The sequence below is a fragment of the Lacerta agilis genome, chromosome 6 (genome assembly GCF_009819535.1).
Source record: "Lacerta agilis isolate rLacAgi1 chromosome 6, rLacAgi1.pri, whole genome shotgun sequence".
NCBI classification, from domain to species: Eukaryota; Metazoa; Chordata; class Lepidosauria; order Squamata; family Lacertidae; genus Lacerta; species Lacerta agilis.
The window spans coordinates 6,159,657-6,180,747 of NC_046317.1; the positions used below are offsets into that span (position 1 = coordinate 6,159,657).

Below are 21,091 nucleotides of genomic sequence, written 5' to 3' on the forward strand. Positions count from 1 at the left end.
AATTCAGACAAGTTAAAATCTGGGCAGGTGGCAATTATCAGGTTGGAATTGAGAGTGGTTGATACTTGACAGGGCCAACTGTTTCCACTGATCATACAAGGACCTGTGAGTGGGTTGGGGGCCTCCTTCAGGCTTGTTTTATACAAAGGAAAGTAAAAAAAATTTAAAAAATAAAATAAAAAAATCCTTCCAGTAGCACCTTAGAGACCAACTAAGTTTGTTCTTGGTATGAGCTTTCATGTGCATGCAGACTTCTTCAGATACACCGAAACAGAAGTCACCAGACCCTTATATATAGTGAGAGAGTGGGGAGGGGTATGACTCAGAAGGGTGGTGGGAATGGGTGATTGGGTTTGGGTTTTTGATAATTTTATACACATAAAACCTAACCATTTCAGACATTAAGATACAAGGTTCTTTTGAACCGTCGGACCTCCTTCCCTCCCTCCATGGGTTCCATGTTTGAGTTTAAATTTGCTGCATCTTTTACCATTATCCATCTATTACAGAGGTCAGCAACCTTTTTCAGCCATGGGCCGGTCCACTGTCCCTCAGACCATGTGGTGGGCCAGACTATTTTTTGGGGGGAGGGGGGGAAATGAGCGAATTCCTATGCCCCACAAATAACCCAGAGATGCATTTTAAATAAAAGCACACATTCAACTCATGTAAAAACACCAGGCAGGCCCCACAAATAACCCAGAGATGCATTTTAAATAAAAGGACACATTCTACTCATGTAAAAACATGCTGATTCCCAGACCGTCTGCGCGCCGGATTTAGAAGGCGATTGGGTCGCATCCGGCCCACGTGCCTTAGGTTGCCTACCCCTGATCTATTATATAACCATAATTATCATCAATAGCTCCACATTACAAATGTCTTTACATCCCTGCCAAAGATTTTAACTGTTTACAGTGGTCTTTTAAATAAATTACAAATTTACCGTACTCCATTCTTTAGAAAATACTGTGGTCTTCCTGGTTTCAGATCTTCCCCGTCAGTTTCTCCATCTCCTCATACTCCATCAGTTTCATCTGCCATTCTTCTTTCGTTGGTACTTCTTCCTTCCTTCCATCTCTGGGCTAGTAGCATTCTTGCTGCCGTTGTTGCATAAATAAAAACCCTTTTTTCTTCTCTTGGTAACTCTTCACTTATTACACCTAGTTAAAAATACAAATGTATTTTTAAACATTTTCTTTAGTTCATTATATATCATTTCCCAGAAAGCCTATACCAATGCACATGTCCACCACATATGGTAAAAAGCACCCTCCTTCTCTTTACATTTCTAACACAATTTTAAACTTGTTTTGTACATTTTAGCCATTTTACTCGGTGTTAGATACCAATGATACATCGTTTCCATATAGTTTCCCCCCCACGAATAGCATGCAGTGAACTTTATTCCTTCTTTCCATAACTTTCCCCAAGATGAAAGTTGGATATTATACCCAAAAGCTCTAGCCCAATGTGTCACCACTGTCTTAACTATTTCGTTTTTTTTGTATGCCGTTCTAAAAGTAATTTGTACGTTTTTGGATAACACTTCCACATTATTTTCTACTTCAAACCTTGAACTTATGGTATCCAAAAAATATAAAAATGGAGCTTTCTTGTATCCAGTTCCATATATATATTGTTGTTGTTCAGTCGTTCAGCCGTGTCCGACTCTTCGTGACCCCATGGACCAGAGCACGCCAGGCACCCCTATCCTTCACTGCCTCTCGCAGTTTGGCCAAACTCATGTTAGTAGCTTTGAGAACACTGTCCAACCATCTCATCCTCTGTCGTCCCCTTCTCCTTGTGCCCTCCATCTTTCCCAACATCAGGGTCTTTTCTAGGGAGTCTTCTCTTCTCATGAGGTGGCCAAAGTACTGGAGCCTCAACTTCAGGATCTGCCCTTCCAGTGAGCACTCAGGGCTGATTTCTTTGAGAATGGATAGGTTTGATCTTTTTGCAGTCCATGGGACTCTCAAGAGTCTCCTCCAGCACCATAATTCAAAAGCATCAATTCTTCGGCGATCAGCCTTCTTTATGGTCCAGCTCTCACTTCCGTACATTACTACTGGGGAAACCATAGCATCAGATGTTCTCCCTGCAATTTGCAAAGGGCGTAAGAGTAGAACATGATCCAGCCAGAAGTGAGCAAGCGATCCGATTTAGTTCTCCCATCGAAACGAAAGTGATCAGAAACTGCTTGCACCCTTAGTTTTTAAGTGTCAGACTTAAAACTTAAGACTTAAGTGTCTTTGATTCGTAATGCTTTGGTAAAAGCTTATGGTCGGCACAAGTGGCTGTAATTTTATTGCGAGATGTCCTTGGCCTCAATTGCTGGCTGTCTGCATTCGTTAGCAGTGATTTGTCTTATGTAAAAAAAAAAAAAATTAAAAAAAAAAACTTTGCCTCCGGGATAAGTGGTGGGAAATAATCTTTTTAAAAAAATTATTATTGCTCCATTGATGTGTGTCTCATCTGCATTTTTGGGAAAACACCACCTCTTGTAAAGGAAGTAATCACGCAATGGAGCCAGACGGGTACAACTTGCTGTCTTCCTTCTGGGAATTTCCTTTATTAGTTTCCTTGAGTTCAAGCTGGTCCTTTACCCTTTTGGCCTGGTCATGCGTTGCCCCACAGATTCCAGTTGCTTGTTGCTACAATTCCCAAACTGAATAGTCAATCCTTCTTCCCAGGGAACTCTGGGAATTGTCGTTCTGTGAGGGGAATAGAGGGTCCCCTTAACAACCCTCAACACCAGGCCTAGGCAAACTCGGCCCTCCAGATGTTTTGGGACTACAACTCCCATCATTCCTGACCACTGGTCCTGCTGGCTAGGGATGATGGGAGTTGTAGTCCCAAAACATCTGGAGGGCTGAGTCTGCCTATGCCTGCTCAACACCTTTAAGAAACTACACTTCCCAAGAATCTGGGGGGGGGGGGAGCCACGACTATTTGAAGTAGCATGATACTGCTTGAAATGTTTAGCAAAAATATGGCCCAAGGCTTTGTGCACACTATACATTTAAGGCATGTTTTCCCCCTCAAAGAATTCTGAGTACCGTTCTTTACTCCTCAAGTTACGATTCCCAGCATCCCTTAATGTGCTGAGAATCCTTCGGGGGGGGGGGACGTGCTTCAAATGTGCTTTAAAAATATAGTGTGCATGTGAGCGGAAGTCATGCGTCGGTGGTGCGGCGGCAGCAGGAGGCCCCATTAGCGAAAGCGCGCCTCATGTTAAGAATGGTTTTAGGTTAAGAACGGACCTCCGGAATGAATTAAGTTAGTAACCAAAGGTACCACTGTAATAATAAATAAATAAATAAATAAATAAATAAATAAATAAATAAATAATTCTGGACGGCTTCCAACAAAATATTAAAAATACAATAACACATCAAACATTAAAAACTTCCCTAAACAAGGCTGCCTTCCGATGTCTTCTAAAAGTCAGGTAGTTGTTTATTTCCTTGACATCTGGTGGGAGGGCATAACACAGGGCGGGCGCCACCACCAAGAAGGCCCTGTGCCTTACACCGTAGGTTGCGTCTGGGGACGTTTATTCAAAGGATTTCCCTGTATCTGTGTTCTTGTGGGGAGGGTGTCTCCAGTGACATTTGCAAGAGTCAAGCAGAAGAATACAAGAAACATACAGTGGCACCTTGGTTTGCAACCGTTTTGGATTACAGCCAAGTCAAACCTTGAAGTGTGTGTCCCTTTTTTTGGAATTACAACCAATTTTTCTTTGAGGCCCCATTGGCGAAAGCGCGCCTTGGGTTACAACCTGTTTTGGTTTACAACCCGACCTCCGGAACAGATTGGGGTTGTAAACCAGGGTATCACTATACTGCAAAATAAGCAGCCAGCCCTGGCCCTGGAAGAAAGAGAAAGAGAACATTTGCACAGGAAACTCGCTTGACAGGCAAGAAAGAAGTGTGTGATATCCTCTCTCTCAAACTGCAGGCTAGCGTTGCTCACTTATGAGACTAGACAGGACGGCTCTCAGACCAGCTGTGACTTCCCAGAAAGCGGCTCTTCTTTGCAAATGAAGCATAACCTGCCCCTGCCTTAGGTAAAAAACCACCCAAGCCTACGATACAGAATAATGCCAAGGGTGATTGTGGGGACACAGGGCAGTTGCTTCCTCCATGTGTTTCAGGCCCTCTGTTGATTATTCCTCAGGACCTTGGGCCCTCCAGATGTTCACAGAACTGTAGAGTTGGAAGGAACCCTGAGGGTCATCCAGTCCAACCCCCTGCAATACGGGAATATTTCATGCAATGCGGGGCTCAAACCCACAACCCTGAGATTAAGAGTCGCATTCTCTACCGACTGAGCTAGCCTGGGCGGTTGCTAAACAACAACTCCCACCAGCCCTACAGAGCACAATCAAGGGCAAGGCTGATGGGAGTTGTAGTTCAGTTTCCCTACACCTGTTAGGTAAGGAAAGTGTTGTAAAATTAGGTTCAACCCCAGAAGGGAGTCCACGAGCCCGGGGAGAGAGCCTTAGTAGGGCTCCCGTCCTCTCAGGAGCACTTATGAATAAATAGACACAATACAGAATCTCCCAAAGCAAGGCGATAGCCCTTTATTAGAAACTGCTGCAGCAGGGTGTCTTGCAAGCAAAAGACCCCGAACAAAGGCGCGCAAGCTCCTATATAGACTTTTGAAATCCCCCCCCCCAGCTCAAGACCACCCCTCCATACATCAGAATTACATCACAAATTGGGAGGGTCTGGTAGCAATGATCTGAGCATCTTGGACCCTGCCCCCATGTCTCCTCTCGCCCTCCACCAAAAACCCATCAAGTGAAACAAAAGATATTTACATTTCCCTATATCCCAGTCAAGTTATTCACACCCTTTTGGTCTGACACTCAGATATCAGGATGCCAGAGATTATCACTCAGGCAGAGGGCTGCTGAGTAGCTGGAGGGGCAACCTCCCCCCTTTGTTCCTGAGACAAAGAAATACTTGGTCAGTTGGGAGTGAGGCCTGTCTTCCTGTGCTGGTTTTCAGACATGTGGCCTTATTTGTTCTGGTACATTAATAACAATTATTATTATATATAAATAAAATACCTTAAAATTCTTACAACAAAAGTACTGGATAAATCTATTGCTGGGGCAAAAAGTACATCATGCTCTGCCGAGAAGGAAGCACTGTGATGTACTTTAAACTTTGCAGTTGGATCCTTTCCTGTGTATATTCCCCTAGGGAGGGAATAAGAGAGCAACCAAAACAAACAGACCGTGTTTTGTCCCTTGCAACCAAGAGACAGATACTTTTTTTATTCTGGAGCTATGGAGCCATAAGGCAAGCACAAGAGATGACTAAAGTTTGGCCTGCAACAGCATCAGTTAACCACACAGGTGCAGCTCAGGTAAACTGTAGAAAAAGCTGGACAGGACTTGCAAAATAGCAAAAAGAAGGAAAGTAAAGTAAGCTGTTGGCACCTGTCTGTCTCAAGAGACAATACAGGTCACCTCTGGGGGTGAAGCACTGAAGTGACCTCCCTGGCGCAAAAGCATATGGAGGTCCTGGGCTGCCCAGATGACAAGACCTCTCAGCCTGGCTGATGTTGTTGTTGTTGTTGTTCAGTCGTTCAGTCGTGTCCGACTCTTCGTGACCCCATGGACCAGAGCACGCCAGGCACACCTATCCTTCACTGCCTCTCGTAGTTTGGCCAAACTCATGTTAGTAGCTTCGAGAACACTGTCCAACCATCTCATCCTCCGTCGTTCCCTTCTCCTTGTGCCCTCCATCTTTCCCGACATCAGGGTCTTTTCCAGGGAGTCTTCTCTTCTCATGAGGTGGCCAAAGTACTGGAGCCTCAACTTCAGGATCTGTCCTTCTAGTGAGCACTCAGGGCTGATTTCTTTGAGAATGGATAGGTTTGATCTTCTTGCAGTCCATGGGACTCTCAAGAGTCTCCTCCAGCACCATAATTCAAAAGCATCAATTCTTCGGCGATCAGCCTTCTGACTGATGTGGCTGATGTGGTCCAAGGGAAAGCAGAGCAATACGCCTGGCACCAGCTTGGCTGCAGGAGTTGCTGGAAGGAGGCGTACAAGGCATCATCGAGTCATTTTAGGGACTCCACTCCAGACTCCTTAGCCTTTTCTTCTCCAGATATCCCTTCTCCTAGATGGGCCCCTGCCTTCCCAGGTGGAGGAGCCCCACCTGCCCCCCACTTCCCTCTGCAGCATCATGTGCAGGTACTGCCCTCTTGACCAGGGGTCAGCAAACTTTTTCAGCAGGGGGCCGGTGCACCATCCCTCAGACCATGTGGGGGGCCGGACTATATTGGGGTGTGTGTGTGTGAACGAATTCCTATGCCCCACAAATAGCCCAGAGATGCATTTTCAATAAAAGGACACTTTCGACTCGTAAAAACACGCCGATTCTGGGACCATCCGCAGGCCAGAATGAGAAGGCGATTGGGCAGGATTCGGCCCCCGGGCCTTAGTTTGCCTACCCACGCTCTTGACTGTTGAACCCTCTATTGGTCTTGTGCACTCACTATGCCCGGATATGTCTTTGCATGCTGGGCAAGTCCACATCTCACTCTGGGTTTAATACCCATCGCTACCTTCACTTGGTTCATCCGGCCAGTCGAAGCCCTTTCCCAGCTCCTAGGAGCCACAGGGGCTGAGTGCAGGGTGGGGACCAAACCAAAGGTGGACAGAAACGACCCCAGGAGCCTAAGGTGTCCTCCACCACCAGAGGAGCTGCCCGTCCCCTAACACCCCTAAGTAATAGGGGGCCCCGAATTCTGCGTTTTCCCTCGTTTCTGCTAGAGCTCCCTTTCATTTCCTCTCCTCTCGCCAGGCCGATCACCCGCACGCTTTACGCGGGAGCCAGCCCGCTTTAGCCTATGGGATTTCTCTCCGCGCGCATCGCCCCAGTCTCGCCTCGCAGGCGCGGAGAGGGTAGGCGGCGCCGTGCGCGCTGGGCCTCCGCACGTGCGCTACGCCGGCCGGGGCGGTTCTCCCGGCGGGTGGGCGGCGCAGAGGGCGGCGCTGGCTGGCCGTGCTCCGCCCGCGGATCCTCCTCCTGCGAGAGGCCGACGGACTTGTCGGCTGGGCGCCGGGCACTGGGCACTGGGCTCCTGGCCGTGCGCTGCATCGTGCCCTTCCTCGCGTCTCGCTGCTCACCATGCCCAAGCGGCTCTCCCGGGCCCGGCCGGGGCTGCCCGCTGCCGGCGCCTCCTCCTCCTCCTTCCGGCTGTTGCTGCTGCTGTTGGCGGCCGTGCCCGGGGCGCTCGGCGTCGGCCTCTACACTCCCGACGACTCGCTGGTGGTGTTCTCGGCGGACACCCTGGAGCGCACCGTCTTCAACTCCAGCAGCGCCTGGGTGGTCGAGTTTTACGCGTCCTGGTGCGGCCACTGCATCCACTTCGCCCCCACCTGGAAAGCGCTGGCCAACGACATCAAAGGTAAGGACGGCGACTCGGTTGCCGGTAGGGTGGCGGGACACCTGCCGGTGATGGCTGAATGGGAAGGAAGGGCACTCTGCACGAGCCCAGAGGCGCTCTTTCTCTTGATGCGCGCTGCCCGGTGTGATGGTTCTTGGAGAGGACTTGGAGACGCAGAGAAGCTGCTTGCCGGTGCCCCTCTCCCTGCGGACCCTGGGGGGCGCCGGCCCTTCTCCCTGTGACGTGGGAACTCCGTTGCGTTTTTATTTGTAAACCTCCCCTGTTTGGCGCAGTTAGCCCTCGAATTGGCTTGCGCCTCTTGCAGCGCGCGCAAGCCTCGAGGTGCCCAAGAGCGCTGACTTCCTGGTGCGGTTTCCCCCTTCCAGCGTTTCTCCCTCAGTCCCTGTTCACTTCTGATTCTCCCCTTCTGCGCCCACCCAGGATCGAACTGGCAACGTTGACTTGCGGGACTCGGCTCTTCCGAAATATTCAAGGCTTCTCTCTTCTCTACCCCTGACGTGGTGCTTGATAAAATTTAAGCAAAGTAGAAACCCGTAAGCCGAAAGCCGTGGGAAGGGAAGTCGAGATTCACTTTTGGGGGGGGGGAGCAAGGGAGAGCGAAAGGTGAGGGCAGGCAGCCTTTTAATACGAATTGTGTGCCTCCACTTCCCCCAGCAGTTGGGGAAAGCAGGGACATGACCAGAGAGAGGCCCTGCATGTGGCCACCTTTGCCCCTTTCTCTCTTTCCTGCTCCCTATCCGTCTGCTCTTAGGAACACTTTTTTTTTTTTGGCCAACAACTGTATCCCCACACACCTCTCTCGGTTGTGTAGATTTCTGCCCTTGTGGGTCCCCATGAACTTTGTGTCTCTTTACTGTGCACTTCTGTTTTCCTTGGGGCTGATTCTGCTCTCCTCCTGGTGGCAGATAAGCTACTTAAGGTGTTTCAATGTTTCCTCCTCCTCCTCCTCCTCCCATTGTCATGTCAGTTTCTGTGTATCTCTTTACATCTCAGCAGAAAGCACGGAAGGATGCTGTGTTTAATGACCAGGATCTTATCAAAACTACCGCAAGGCCAAGTTGCCGGCTGCTAGCCTAGCTTACGTGGCTTTAAAACGGGCGTGAGACTAAATGTGGGAAGGGCCGCTGTGTCACGGGCTACATGGAGCACTAAGGTTCTGGGTTCAAGTGCTGCTTGTGGACTTCCTGGAAGCGGCTGGTTGGCTTGCTGTAGGAAACGGGATGCTGAGACCGGGCAGACATTTGATCCAGCAGAGGTCTCCTTACAATATTTGCTAGCCAGCTATTTCTTCCCTGCCAGGGCTTACAGTTCATTTCTCTGCATCCCAGAACCGCTCTTGCTGTTCCTGTGTGCAACTAACGGCAACTGGGTCCTTCAGCAATAGCTGATTTGACACAAAATACTGTCAGGCAGCTGTGAACATGTACCAGTGCTGGTGCTATTAAAGGGAAAGGGACCCCTGACCACTAGGTCCAGTCGCGGACGACTCTGGGGTTGCGGCGCTCATCTCGCTCTATAGGCCGAGGGAGCCGGCGTTTGTCCACAGACAGCTTCCGGGTCATGTGGCCAGCATGACTAAGCCACTTCTGGCGAACCAGAGCAGCGCACGGAAACACTGCTTACCTTCCCACCGGAGTGGTACCTATTTATCTACTTGCACTTTGATGTGCTTCTGAACTGCTAGGTTGGCAGGAGCAGGGACTGAACAACGGGAGCTCACCCCGTCGCAGGGATTCGAACCGCCGACCTTCTGATCGGCAAGCCCTAGGCTCTGTGACCACAGCGCCACCCGCATCCCTCCGCTGGTGCTATTACTAGCAGTAAATATAAAGTACTCCAAGGAATATATGTTTTCTGTTTTCTGCGTATTCCAATTTAATTTAATTTACTCATTTATTCATCTACTTTAAATACATATGCTCTTATAAAACTGCAGGTTTTATAAGAGCATATGTAACTGTTTACAGTTTATTCGTAAATATTCCAACAAACAATTTCCATTCTTTTATAAAAAGTTTGTTATCTTGATTTCTATTTTTCCCAGTAAGTTTCACCATTTCTGCATATTCCACACGTTTTTGTATGCATTCTTCTTTCACTGGGACTTTTTCTTTCCATTTTTGGATAACATTCTTGCCGCTGTAGTTGCATACATGAATAAATTTCTATACAGTTTGGGTAGTTCTGTCCCTATAATTCCCAAAAGGAAAGCTTCAGGGTTTTTTTGTTTTTTAAAAAAAACATTATTCTAAACATCTTTTTCAATTCATTATATATACTTTCCCAGTAAGCTTTAAGCTTACTACAAGACCACCACATATGATATAAAGAACCTTCTTTCTCTTACGGGTAGGTAGCCGTGTTGGTCTGCCGTAGTCAAAACAAAATAAAATTAAAAATTCCTTCCAGTAGCACCTTCGAGACCAACTAAGTTTGTTCTTGGTATGAGCTTTCGTGTGCATGCAAATAGTAGGTGTGCAGTTCAGAAGAATTATTCCCTCTGAAAATACTCTTTTGAACTCTGAAAATACTCTGTTGGAAATATATCCCTCTGAAAACACTGACATGCAACATCTGGAGGTTAAAGTGAAAGGAACCTGCTACAGACCACTTTAACCTCCAGATGTTGCATGTCACAAAAGCACTGCGGCTACCTGAATTTGGCAATTACCTTCTACGTGTCTCTCTTTAAGCCACACCTGTTTCGATCTGTTTTTCCGGCCTTTCCACCAGGGTGGATTTGATTTAAATCAAATTGATTTCAATCACGATTTAAATCACTAGTCAGTAAGACTTCATTTGAATCACTAGTCAGTAAGACTTGATTTAAATCATTTTCTTTTTACAGAAAGACTCATTCTTGCTGGTATAATCTTAATATTTACAACCGGAGGAAGGTTTCATTTTTGGAATAATAAATTGTCAGAGTTTGTTTTTACAGTTCTATCAAAAATTACTGATTTGGTTATACTATTAGAAATACATAGACAGATAATTATGAAATTATTGAGACGTTCAATAAGTTAACTGTTTATATTTGGACAACTTTTTCTGCTGTACTTTATTGGAAGGAGAAAAACAATCATTCCCTTAATAACAATCTAAACAATTTATTTAACTAAAGCAATAACATTATAGCATATGTATTGCATGTTTGTTAACTGATGTGGTTAAACGTGCTTAAAAAAATATTAGACTGAGTTTTAGCACGCGTGAAAAACTTAAAACAAATTCTTATCTCCTGATGAATAGCCTTTGGTCTATAATGTAACTTAAATAGAAAACTATCTTTAGAAAGATTTTTCCTCCAAAAGCATTTTTTTTAATTAAAAAATCTGATTTAAATTAACCCCCCCATGCAATTTTTTTTAAAAAAACTGTTGTTGTTTTTATTAAAAAAAACATTGATTTTAATCTACCTTGCTTTCCACAAATGATTCTTCTGAGCTGCTTCTATAACATTTCTGCATCTAAAGATATGGGTATAAGTCTCAGGAAGCTGCAGCCAGCCAAGATTTCCTTGAGGGGGGTGGGTGAAGCACACGCGTGTTTATTTATGATCAAGCACTGGCCATCCTAGGATGTGCTCCCGTCTTGTGTTCCTTCCCTGCAGCTTCATTGCCGTGCTTCTTGTGTTGTGTTGCCCCGTCCTTGTTCTGCTTTGGTGTGATTCAGTATGGCTAGAGCGGGAGAGCTTTCTGGTGACATGTACACATGTTTATTATTAGCATTATCTATATGTGCAACTGCAATTTAATGACAACACCTCATAACAAATGTAGCTCATTTAATTTATTCTAACAAATCAGAATATATACAGGCAACTCCCAGTTTACGTGGGGGTTACGTTCCGGGGCACCAGTGTGGTGTAGTGGTGAAGAGTGGTAGATTTGTAATCTGGTGAACCGGGTTCGCGTCTCCGCTCCTCCACATGCAGCTGCTGGGTGACCTTGGGCTAGTCACACTTCTTTGAAGTCTCTCAGCCCCACTCACCTCACAGAGTGTTTGTTGTGGGGGAGGAAGGGAAAGGAGAATGTTAGCCGCTTTGAGACTCCTTCGGGTAGTGATCAAGCGGGATATCAAATCCAAACTCCTCCTCCTCCTCCTCCTTCTTCTTCTTCTTCTTCTTCTTCATTGGAGAAGCCTGTGAACACTCGCTAAAGCCCTGGAAACCCATGAAAAGCCAGTTTAGGAAACCAGTGGCACAACAGTCAGTGCCGGTACTCCTGGGGTTGCACTACTGGGAAAACCATAGCTTTAACTATACGGACCTTTGTCGGCAAGGTGATGTCTTTGCTTTTTAAGATGCTGTCTAGGTTTGTCATTGCTTTTCTCCCAAGAAGCAGGCGTCTTCTAATTTCGTGACTGCTGTCACCATCTGCAGTGATCATGGAACCCAAGAAAGTGAAATCTCTCAATGCCTCCATTTCTTCCCCTTCTATTTGCCAGGAGGTGATGGGACCCGTGGCCATGATCTTAGGTTTTTTTTTGTTGAGACACCGTGGTATCTGTTCATATCTTGAAATGTTTGGATCTAATACCCCATATGCACTATACTTTTAAAGCAGGATCCTACCGTTTTTCATGGGAACTGTAGTTTGTTAAGGATCCTAAGCGTTGTTAGAAGACCCCCCACTCAACTCGCAGAGCTACAGTTCCCAGAGTTCCCTGTGAAGAGGGATTGATTCTTCAGCCATGCCGTTTAAAGTACAGTAGCATGATCCTGCCCTTAATGTATTTTGCAGATGTGGCCCAATTGTCTTGCACAATGCCAAGAGAGGTGTTGTTGTTGGGCAGCTTGTGAACTGAATGAATATGATCAGGTCTTGAATTCAAACCTCTTCCCTGGCATGATGAAAAGGATCTAGGAGTCTTGGTAGACCACAAACTTGACATGAGTCAACAGTGTGATGCAGCAGCTAAAAAAGCCAATGCAATTCTGGGCTGCATCAATAGGAGTATAGCATCTAGATCAAGGGAAGTAATAGTACCACTGTATTCCGCTCTGGTCAGACGTCACCTGGGATACTGTGTCCAGTTCTGGGCACCACAGTTCAAGAAGGATACTGACAAGCTGGAACGTGTCCAGAGGAGGGCAACCAAAATGGTCAAAGGCCTGGAAACGATGCCTTGTGAGGAACGGCTTAGGGAGCTGGGTATGTTTAGCCTGGAGAAGAGAAGGTTGAGGGGTGACATGATAGCCATGTTCAAATATATCAAAGGATGTCATATAGAGGAGGGTGAAAGGTTGTTTTCTGCTGCTCCAGAGAAGCGGACACGGAGCAATGGATTCAAACTACAAGAAAGAAGATTCCACCTAAACATTAGGAAGAACTTCCTGACAGTGAGAGCTGTTCGGCAGTGGAATTTGCTGCCAAGGAGTGTGGTGGAGTCTCCTTCTTTGGAGGTCTTTAAGTGGAGGCTTGACAGCCATCTGTCAGGAATGCTTTGATGGTGTTTCCTGCTTGGCAGGGGGTTGGACTGGATGGCCCTTGTGGTCTCTTCCAACTCTATGATTCTATGATTCTATGATCTCACTCACTGATCTCAGGCAACCCGCTGTATCTGAGCCTCTGTTTCACCTTGACTTCTGTATCGAGAAAATATTGACATACCATGCGTTGCTGAGATAAAAAATAATAATATGGCATATGCTTTGGACAAAAGCAGTTGACTTCTCTGGTCAGGAGTGAGTGACCAGGAGCTAAAGTTTGCTATTGTTAATGCACAAATTCTGAAAGTGAGAGGTGCAGAACTCTGGTTTTGGACTGGGCTATTCCCTTATCTCTGCTAATCTGAGCTAGCAGAGATTCCAGACTAAAAGCAAATGGGAGATTATAGCCCCCCCCCCCCGCTCCAAAAAAGAGGGCAGTAGAAGGATGAAGGTTGAAAATAATCATGTAAGGCTAAGCAGAATTCCCCCCCCCCAATTTTAAAATGGGGCTCCTTCCTCAGACAGTTGAATGAAATAGATTGTTTGGTGTGACTTCTTGTTCAATCCCTTCCCGTATGAACATTAAAGATGATATGATGATCGCATCTGCTGTAAAGTCATATACATAGTGTATTATTGTCACTTTAGGTTATCACAAAAAAAAAGACAAGCACATTTTCTTTGGGGTTTTTCTTGCCCTGTCTAAAGTGATTAACTATTGTCACAAGACAGGTGCATCAACTCTTGCCAAAAAAACAACAACACCAACCTGGAAGTTTGTGAAACGTTTACAGTGACGATAGACGTTAGATCAGCTGTTCTAACCTTACAGGTTAGATGATAGATCATCCACTGTTAACACGTAATACATTTTAAAAAAGTCAGTGCAGGACTTCTAGGAGCAACCTGTTCTTCTTGTTTGATGAAAGCAGGCAGAAGATTCAGGTTGTCTAGAACGCTGATTATTTAGGGCCAGTTTGCACATTCACCCCTATCAAATGGGAATGGACTTCCTGAAATGAATTTCAGGATGCAGATTGGGACATTTGATGTTTAACACACACACACACACAGAGAGAGAGAGAGAGAGAGAGAGAGAGCGCCTGGCTGTCTCTTTAAGTAATGTGTACGATATGCAGGCTGAATAGATCATATTTTTAAAAGGGGAACAAGGTAAAGGGACCCCTGACCATTAGGTCCAGTCGCGGATGACTCTGGGGTTGCGGCGCTCATCTCGCTCTATAGGCTGAGGGAGCCAGCGTACAGCTTCCGGGTCAAGTGGCCAGCATGACTAATCCGCTTTTGACGAACCAGAGCAGCGCACGGAAACACCGTTTACCTTCCCACCAGAGCCTATTTATCTACTTTGACGCGCTTTTGAACTGCAGTGGCTAGGACCGAGCAACGGGAGCTCACCCCGTCGCGGGGATTCAAACCGCTGACCTTCTGATCGGCAAGCCCTAGGCTCAGTGGTTTAGACCACAGCGCCACCCGTGTCCCAAAAGGGGAACTAGGAGGCCTGAAATGCTACAGTCCAGAAAAAAGTTTTCCTGTTGGACTCTGCAGAATGCTTAAACCATCTGGTGCAGGCCCTCTAAGGAGGCCTGGGAAGACTCCAGGGCTAGAGGAGGATTATTACTTGTGCTCTTCCACTTGTGTTTCTGGCTGGTGCGGGGGATCAGCAGGGTGGCCCCCATATTTTCCAGCGCCCCATTTACCTAACCTATGAGGGCCAGTTCGTGTAGTGGCCTGGTGTGTTCAGTTCTGCCCATTCTGTGTGTGCTCAACCTCTCCCTAACAAAATGGGCTTTGGCACACAGACGTTTATGTTTCAATAAATGTGTTAGCTTTTGCAACTGGATGCATTGCACATTTCAAACCAAATTTAAGCTGAATTGGCAAACTTCCACCAGATTTCCTCTTTTTTTTTTTAAGAGGGTGACCTCTCAACTTCTTCTCTTTCTCTTTTATTTGATCCAACAATCTTTCTTTTTCTAGATTTTGTTCCTTCTTCTTTTTAGCTTTTTCCCTTATAAGGAACCCTCTCATCACCGCCTTACTTGCGTCCCAAACAATTCTTTTCTCTACTTGTGTATTCAAATTTATCTGAAAATACTCTCTCATCTTCTTTGTGGCTTCTTCCATTACCTTGGGATCTCTCAGCTACGCATCATCCATTCTCCATCTAAAGGAATCCTTGGAGAAAGTTTTTAAATCCAATTGTACAGCATTGTGATCTGAACAGGTCTTCGGGCAGATTTCTGCCTTCTGTATTTTAGGTGCCAATGCTCTAGAAATCCAAATAATCTAGCCTTGACCATGAATTCTGTAGTTCTGAAAAATACGTTGCCTCAGTTTCTGTTGGATTCTTCAGTCTCCATGCATCTATCAAATCCAAATTATCCACCATATCAAAAAAGGTTTTGGGCAGTTTCCCTTCATTTGTAATTTTGGTCCTTTGTGACCTGTCCATCAAAGTAGAAACTGTCCCATTGAAATCTCCTAGGCAAACAATATTATAATCCAAATAGTCCAAAAGCATGTCATGGATCTTTTTTTTTTAAAATAAAAGATTGACTTTCCATCATTTGGTGCATAAAGTCCCAGAATCAAATTTCCATCCCAGTCTTGCAAATAATTATTCCTAATGGTTCCCCTCCCTGCTCTGTTTGGCGGTGCTGTTCTCTTGCTGCATTGACAGTAGCCATCCATACTGTATTCCCAATTCCATCTGTACTGGGACAGCTGATGCCTTGGTTCTGTCATTGGGTCTTTATTTGTAGTTTAAATAAACCACAACCAACCTCTCTGCCTTGTGGCCTAGAAGTCTTCCCTTGAACCACGATGCTCTCACATAAATCAGTCTACTTATGCTTCTAAGCTGAAAGTCCTGATTCAGTTCCTTAATTTTAATCAGTTTGACTTGTACCACACACTTAACTCTGAGCAAAACGACTCCGTCTTGGACCGATGCTGCAATTAAAACACGTGCCTTTAAAACGTTGTATCCAGACTGTTACTTTTTACAAGGCTGTACTGCAACCGCATTACATTTTATCTGTGCAATCTCATAGCCTTCGGTTCCCTGCTTCATGATTAGTTACGTATATGTGTTTTTGATATGCTGCAGCTAGCAGTTTTATGCAGTCTTGGGATTTTTAAAAAACCCTTTTATAGAATTCCCTTGAACGTCTTACTTGCTTCTTCTCTATGCTCTCAGCAGGCCTCGAACCCGGTGGTGTTGGTGCCACCCGGAATTATAGTTTGCAGTGTATTTCCAGTGCAGATGAATAAGTTTTTACTCTTTTCACGTATGCTGTGTTTCAAAATGGAAGCAACCACGATGCCTATGAATTCTGCAGCCAGGGAATATGTTGTGTGTGCAACATTGGCGCACGACGTGTGCCCAGGACAGTCTCACACACTTCCTTAATGCCTACATCCCAACCGCACATCCTGCCATTCTTTGGTTTGGATACGTGCACAGAATACTTTCCACCCATATATATTTGCTTACGGATTCGACTCTATTTCCGAGAGTCGAATACATTATATTTTTGCTTTTAAATTCTTGTCAACTTGGTTTAAAGCAGTCACAACTGCAGTGAAGCAGAACAGCCAAGTTTCAGTCATTTATCTTTATGCATTTTGACCGGGGGGGGGGGCCCTTTGCACAACAAGGATCTACCAATAAAAGAAATGGGATAGATTATTCATTGTGGATGAAATAGAGCCTTTTCCTCTTGGACAATGAACGTGTGTTTGAATGTTGCAGACCGGAGCCATTGTACTTTGCCAGTCAAAAACCAGTTGCTCTCTGGCTGTTGAATTTTCAGTGGCATCTTTCCCAACTTCTCCTGTAACACCTGTGAAATGTGGTGAACTTTTATCAGAGGTTCAGAAACTCTCCATTTATCGTGGAGCTACACTGCCCATTTTAAAATGGCAAGCAGGTCCGTTTCCAAGGACGTACCCACCCTGTGGCTGGAGATGGTTGTGGATTCCCCGGCTTCGCCTGTTCGAGACTTCAAGGTGATATGATGACACCTTTGCATATGAGCGACAATGTCTCCGCCCTGCCATTTTCGGCTTTTCCTCGACTAATGCCTGCTTCCACCCAGAGAGACGGTGAATCAAGATACACATTTGCCCCAGTGCAGACATATCTCCTCCCTCTGCCAGCTGCAATTTGATTAGGGACCTACACAGAAAAAGGTGCTGGGATTTGGGGAAGTCCGTAGCTTTGTTTCTCATCCTGCAGCACCCACTCTTAGAAACGTCACACCTGAGCAACATACCTGATATTGAGCTTATGCGTTGGGTGAATCAATGGCATTGTGGGGTCAAGGTGGTAAAGGGGCAACAAAAGGATTACGCTATGTGTTTGTTTGTTTTTTTGCCACAAAGTATATAAAAGCGGGTGGCGCTGTGGGTTAAACCACTGAGCCTAGGGCTTGCCGATCAGAAGGTCGGCGGTTCAAATCCCCGCGACGGGGTGAGCTCCTGTTGTTCGGTCCCTGCTCATGCCCACCTAGCAGTTCGAAAGCACGTCAGAGTGCAAGTAGATAAATAGGTACCTCTCCGGCGGGAAGGTAAACGGCATTTCCGAGCGCTGCTCTGGTTCGCCAGAAGCGGCTTAGTCATGCTGGCCACATGACCCGGAAGCTGTACGCCGGCTCCCTCGGCCAGTAAAGCGAGATGAGCGCCGCAACCCCAGAGTCGTCCGCGACTGGACCTAATGGTCAGGGGTCCCTTTACCCTTTACCTATGTAAGTGGATGTAGTTTTCTTGCACTTTCCCTCCTCCATCCTACAGGTTTTGTTTCCCTAAAGGAGGAATGCACCTGTCCAAAACATGGTAGAGGAATTTGGGCATCTGGGCTGCTGATGTATGGCTACATTATCATTTATCTCTTCCATTATTCTCTAAACAAAAGCTTCCCTACCTAGCTATCTGGAGATGGTTCTGACTCACCTGCTTGGCCAGGCAAGCAGAGTGGATTATTATTATTATTTTTTAGCAAGCATTTTTATTAAGAGGATAGAAGCTGAAAACAGCTGTGTTTGATAGAAAGCAACTGAACTGATTTTGAATTTTAAGCACTTTGCTTGTATGCAAAATATTTATTGATAATTATAATAATAAATAATTAAAAAAATCTAAAAAATCCTTCCAGTAGCACCTTAGAGACCAACTAAGTTTATTCTTGGTATGAGCTTTCGTGCATGCACACGAAAGCTCATACCAAGAACAAACTTAGTTGGTCTCTAAGGTGCTACTGGAAGGATTTTTTTTTTAATTTTTTATTTTGTTTTGACTATGACAGACCAACACGGCTACCTACCTACCTGTAACTGGAATTATTCTCTAAACTAAGAGATGGCCTGGTGTGGCCTCAAATCTCGAGGCTCCTCGCTTATGGCCTAATTAGGTCTTTGCGTCCTCCAGAAATGTATTGCCAACCGCTTTGTTATTTGATTGCCACAATTAGGACTGTCTGAACCACTTTGCAGCCGTGGAAGTTTCGCCATCTCTGGGGTGGAGTGCGCCGGCTGATCAAAAAGGTCCGCTTCATTGCTGCTGTGCTGGGTCAGGGCAGGAAGTGAAGAACATTTCCATCCCTTTGAGGTGGCAAGAGGAAATTGTGACTTGATTCTGCCTTCGAGCGGACTGAGTCACTCCTCTTTCCTTTACGGGAAGCGATCCCGCAACCTGGCAGTATGTCTCAGAGGTGGCAGGCATCCTTCGCTGCATTTCCGTCATTAGGGCAACTGGCGCTTCCAGGTGGGTTGAAACCCAATGGCCTATGGCGACTCTTGTCTCGATCAGGTTTGTAATGGCGACTCTAAAGCCAGCGCTGGCCAGAACGTGGGTCCTCTGCTATCCCTTCTGCATAAACCATGATCAAAACTCAACATAAATTAGCACCCAGTGGTACATTAGGAAAAGGTCTTATTAATTACCACAATTCCTGCTGCCTACTTTTGAATTATGGTGCTGGAGGAGACTCTTGAGAGTCCCATGGACTGCAAGAAGAACAAACCTATCCATACTGAAGGAAATCAGGCCTGAGTGCTCACTAGAAGGACAGATCCTGAAGCTGAGGCTCCAATACTTTGGCCACCTCATGAGAAGAGAAGACTCCCTGGAAAAGACCCTTATGTTGGGAAAGATGGAGGGCACAAGGAGAAGGGGACGACAGAGGACGAGGTGGTTGGACAGTGTTCTCGAAGCTACCAACATGAGTCTGACCAAACGGCGGGAGGCAGTGGAAGACAGGAGTGCCTGGCGTGCTCTGGTCCACGGGGTCACGAAGAGTCGGGCACGACTAAACGACTAAACAACAACAACTTTAAGGAAGTGTCTGCTGTGTTGACTTCCTGCTAAAACAGGTGTGTGTGTGTTGGGAGGGGGGGAATATGCCAGCTTCTTTCAGTCCCAGCCAGCATGGCTCATGGTCAAGAATGATGGAAGTTGTAGTCCAATCACATCTTGAGGGCAACAGCAAGATGCCCCCGCCCCAGTTGCTAAAGGACCTAGCCAGTGTGGTGTAGTGGTTAAGAGCGGTGGACTCGTAATCTGGGGAACCGGGTTCGCGTCTCCGCTCCTCCACCTGCAGCTGCTGGGTGACCTTGTGCTAGTCACACTTCTCTGAAGTCTCTCAGCCCCACTCACCTCACAGAGTGTTTGTTGTGGGGAAGGAAGGGAAAGGAGAATGTTAGCCGCTTTGAGACTTCTTAGGGTAGTGATAAAGCGGGATATCAAATCCAAACTCCTCCTCCTCCTCCTCTTCTTCTTCTTCTTCTTCTTCTTCTTCTTCTTCTAGCTTACCCCGTCTTTCCAAAGCCCTTAAGGGGATTGTATGAGTGAATGGGTTGCCTCAAAGAAGGGAGACAGGTTTTTCTCCCCTTTTGCAGGATGGAGAATTAGGCATGGTCACCCCACCCCCAGACTTTGAAGAAGATATCTCTCTCTGCTCAGCATTCCTTGTTCCATGGGGAGATGGCAAATCGCTGCTTGAGTTTAGCATAGCTGTGGGTAAATGCAAATGGGTGTTGCTCTGGGCACCAGGAAGTTTGTTATCTTAGGTAAGAGATAGTTAACCTGTGGAACTTGCTGCCAGGGGATGTTGTGGTGGCTGTAATTATACTGTACGGCTGTGTTTCTTTTTCTTTTAAATGTTGACATACATTTGTGGATGATGGGTACGTTAATAGTTTTGGTAGCCAGGATGATCAGGGACTAGATTTCTGTTTTATGGTGTTCCTGATCTGAGGGTTAGAATCTGAGGAGAAAACACTCACCCTAGAGCAGGCTTCCTCAGCCTCAGCCCTCCAGATGTGTTTGGCCTACAACTCCCATGATCCCTCGCTAGCAGGACCAGTGGTCAGGGATGATGGGAATTGTAGTCTCAAAACCTCTGGAGGGCCGAGGTTGAGGAAGACTGTTCTTCTAGCACAAAAATGGAAACAAGAAGAATTACCGACGAAAGAAGAATGAACAGTGAAATTGACTGACTATGCAGAAATGGACAAATTGACGGGAAGAATCCGGGAGCAGCGGGACCAGAAATTCATCAAAGACTGGTCAAAGTTTACGAACTATCTAAAAGACAATTTACAATTGAATACGTTAATAGGACTTCAAGAAGTTTTGTAGTTAATGTGTAGAGCTATTATTGTAAGTATGGTAGTAAAAGTAAGAAAGAATTTCTTTTTCGATAATGTAAGCAATAGTTGATTAAAGAAATATAATACTAAGTTATAATTTAGAAAGCCATGTGAAGGGATTGAGGGAAGTCATGGCTTGTTAGCCAAATGGAAAATGTATGAGAATATTTGTTTAAATGTAGTATTGTAGTAATTTAGTGTAAAAAATAATAAAAATTATATTAAAAAAAAGAGGTTGAGGAAGACTGCCCTAGAGAGCTGAATCTGTATTTTATAGCTGGAGCATTGTGCCAGTGCTTGTCCAAGGTGATGAGCCCAAACATTTTAGGCCTAGACCTCCTAATCTCACCCATCGGGAATCTACACAGTAGTTTTTGTAGCCTATACATTTCTGCTTCCAGTTGGTCAGCATACATGGTCATGTCTCTTTCCACCCACACTCTAATAACCAGTTTTAAATGTTATCTGCCAGACCTAATAATAACAACAACAACAATAATAACAATAACAATAATAATATTTTTTATTTATTTATACTCCGCCCTTCCCAATC

General features: G+C 45.7%; 1 protein-coding gene across 1 annotated transcript in view; it reads left to right on the forward strand.

Annotated features, from left to right (window-relative positions):
- Positions 1-7,055: 7,055 nt before the first annotated feature.
- Positions 7,056-21,091, forward strand: part of QSOX1 (quiescin sulfhydryl oxidase 1) — an 84,496-nt gene continuing 70,460 nt past the window's right edge. Inside the window, exon 1 of the mRNA XM_033151310.1 lies at positions 7,056-7,434. Coding sequence (XP_033007201.1) covers positions 7,155-7,434 — 280 coding nt within the window. The 5' untranslated portion in view covers positions 7,056-7,154. The remainder of the gene's footprint in view (positions 7,435-21,091) is intronic.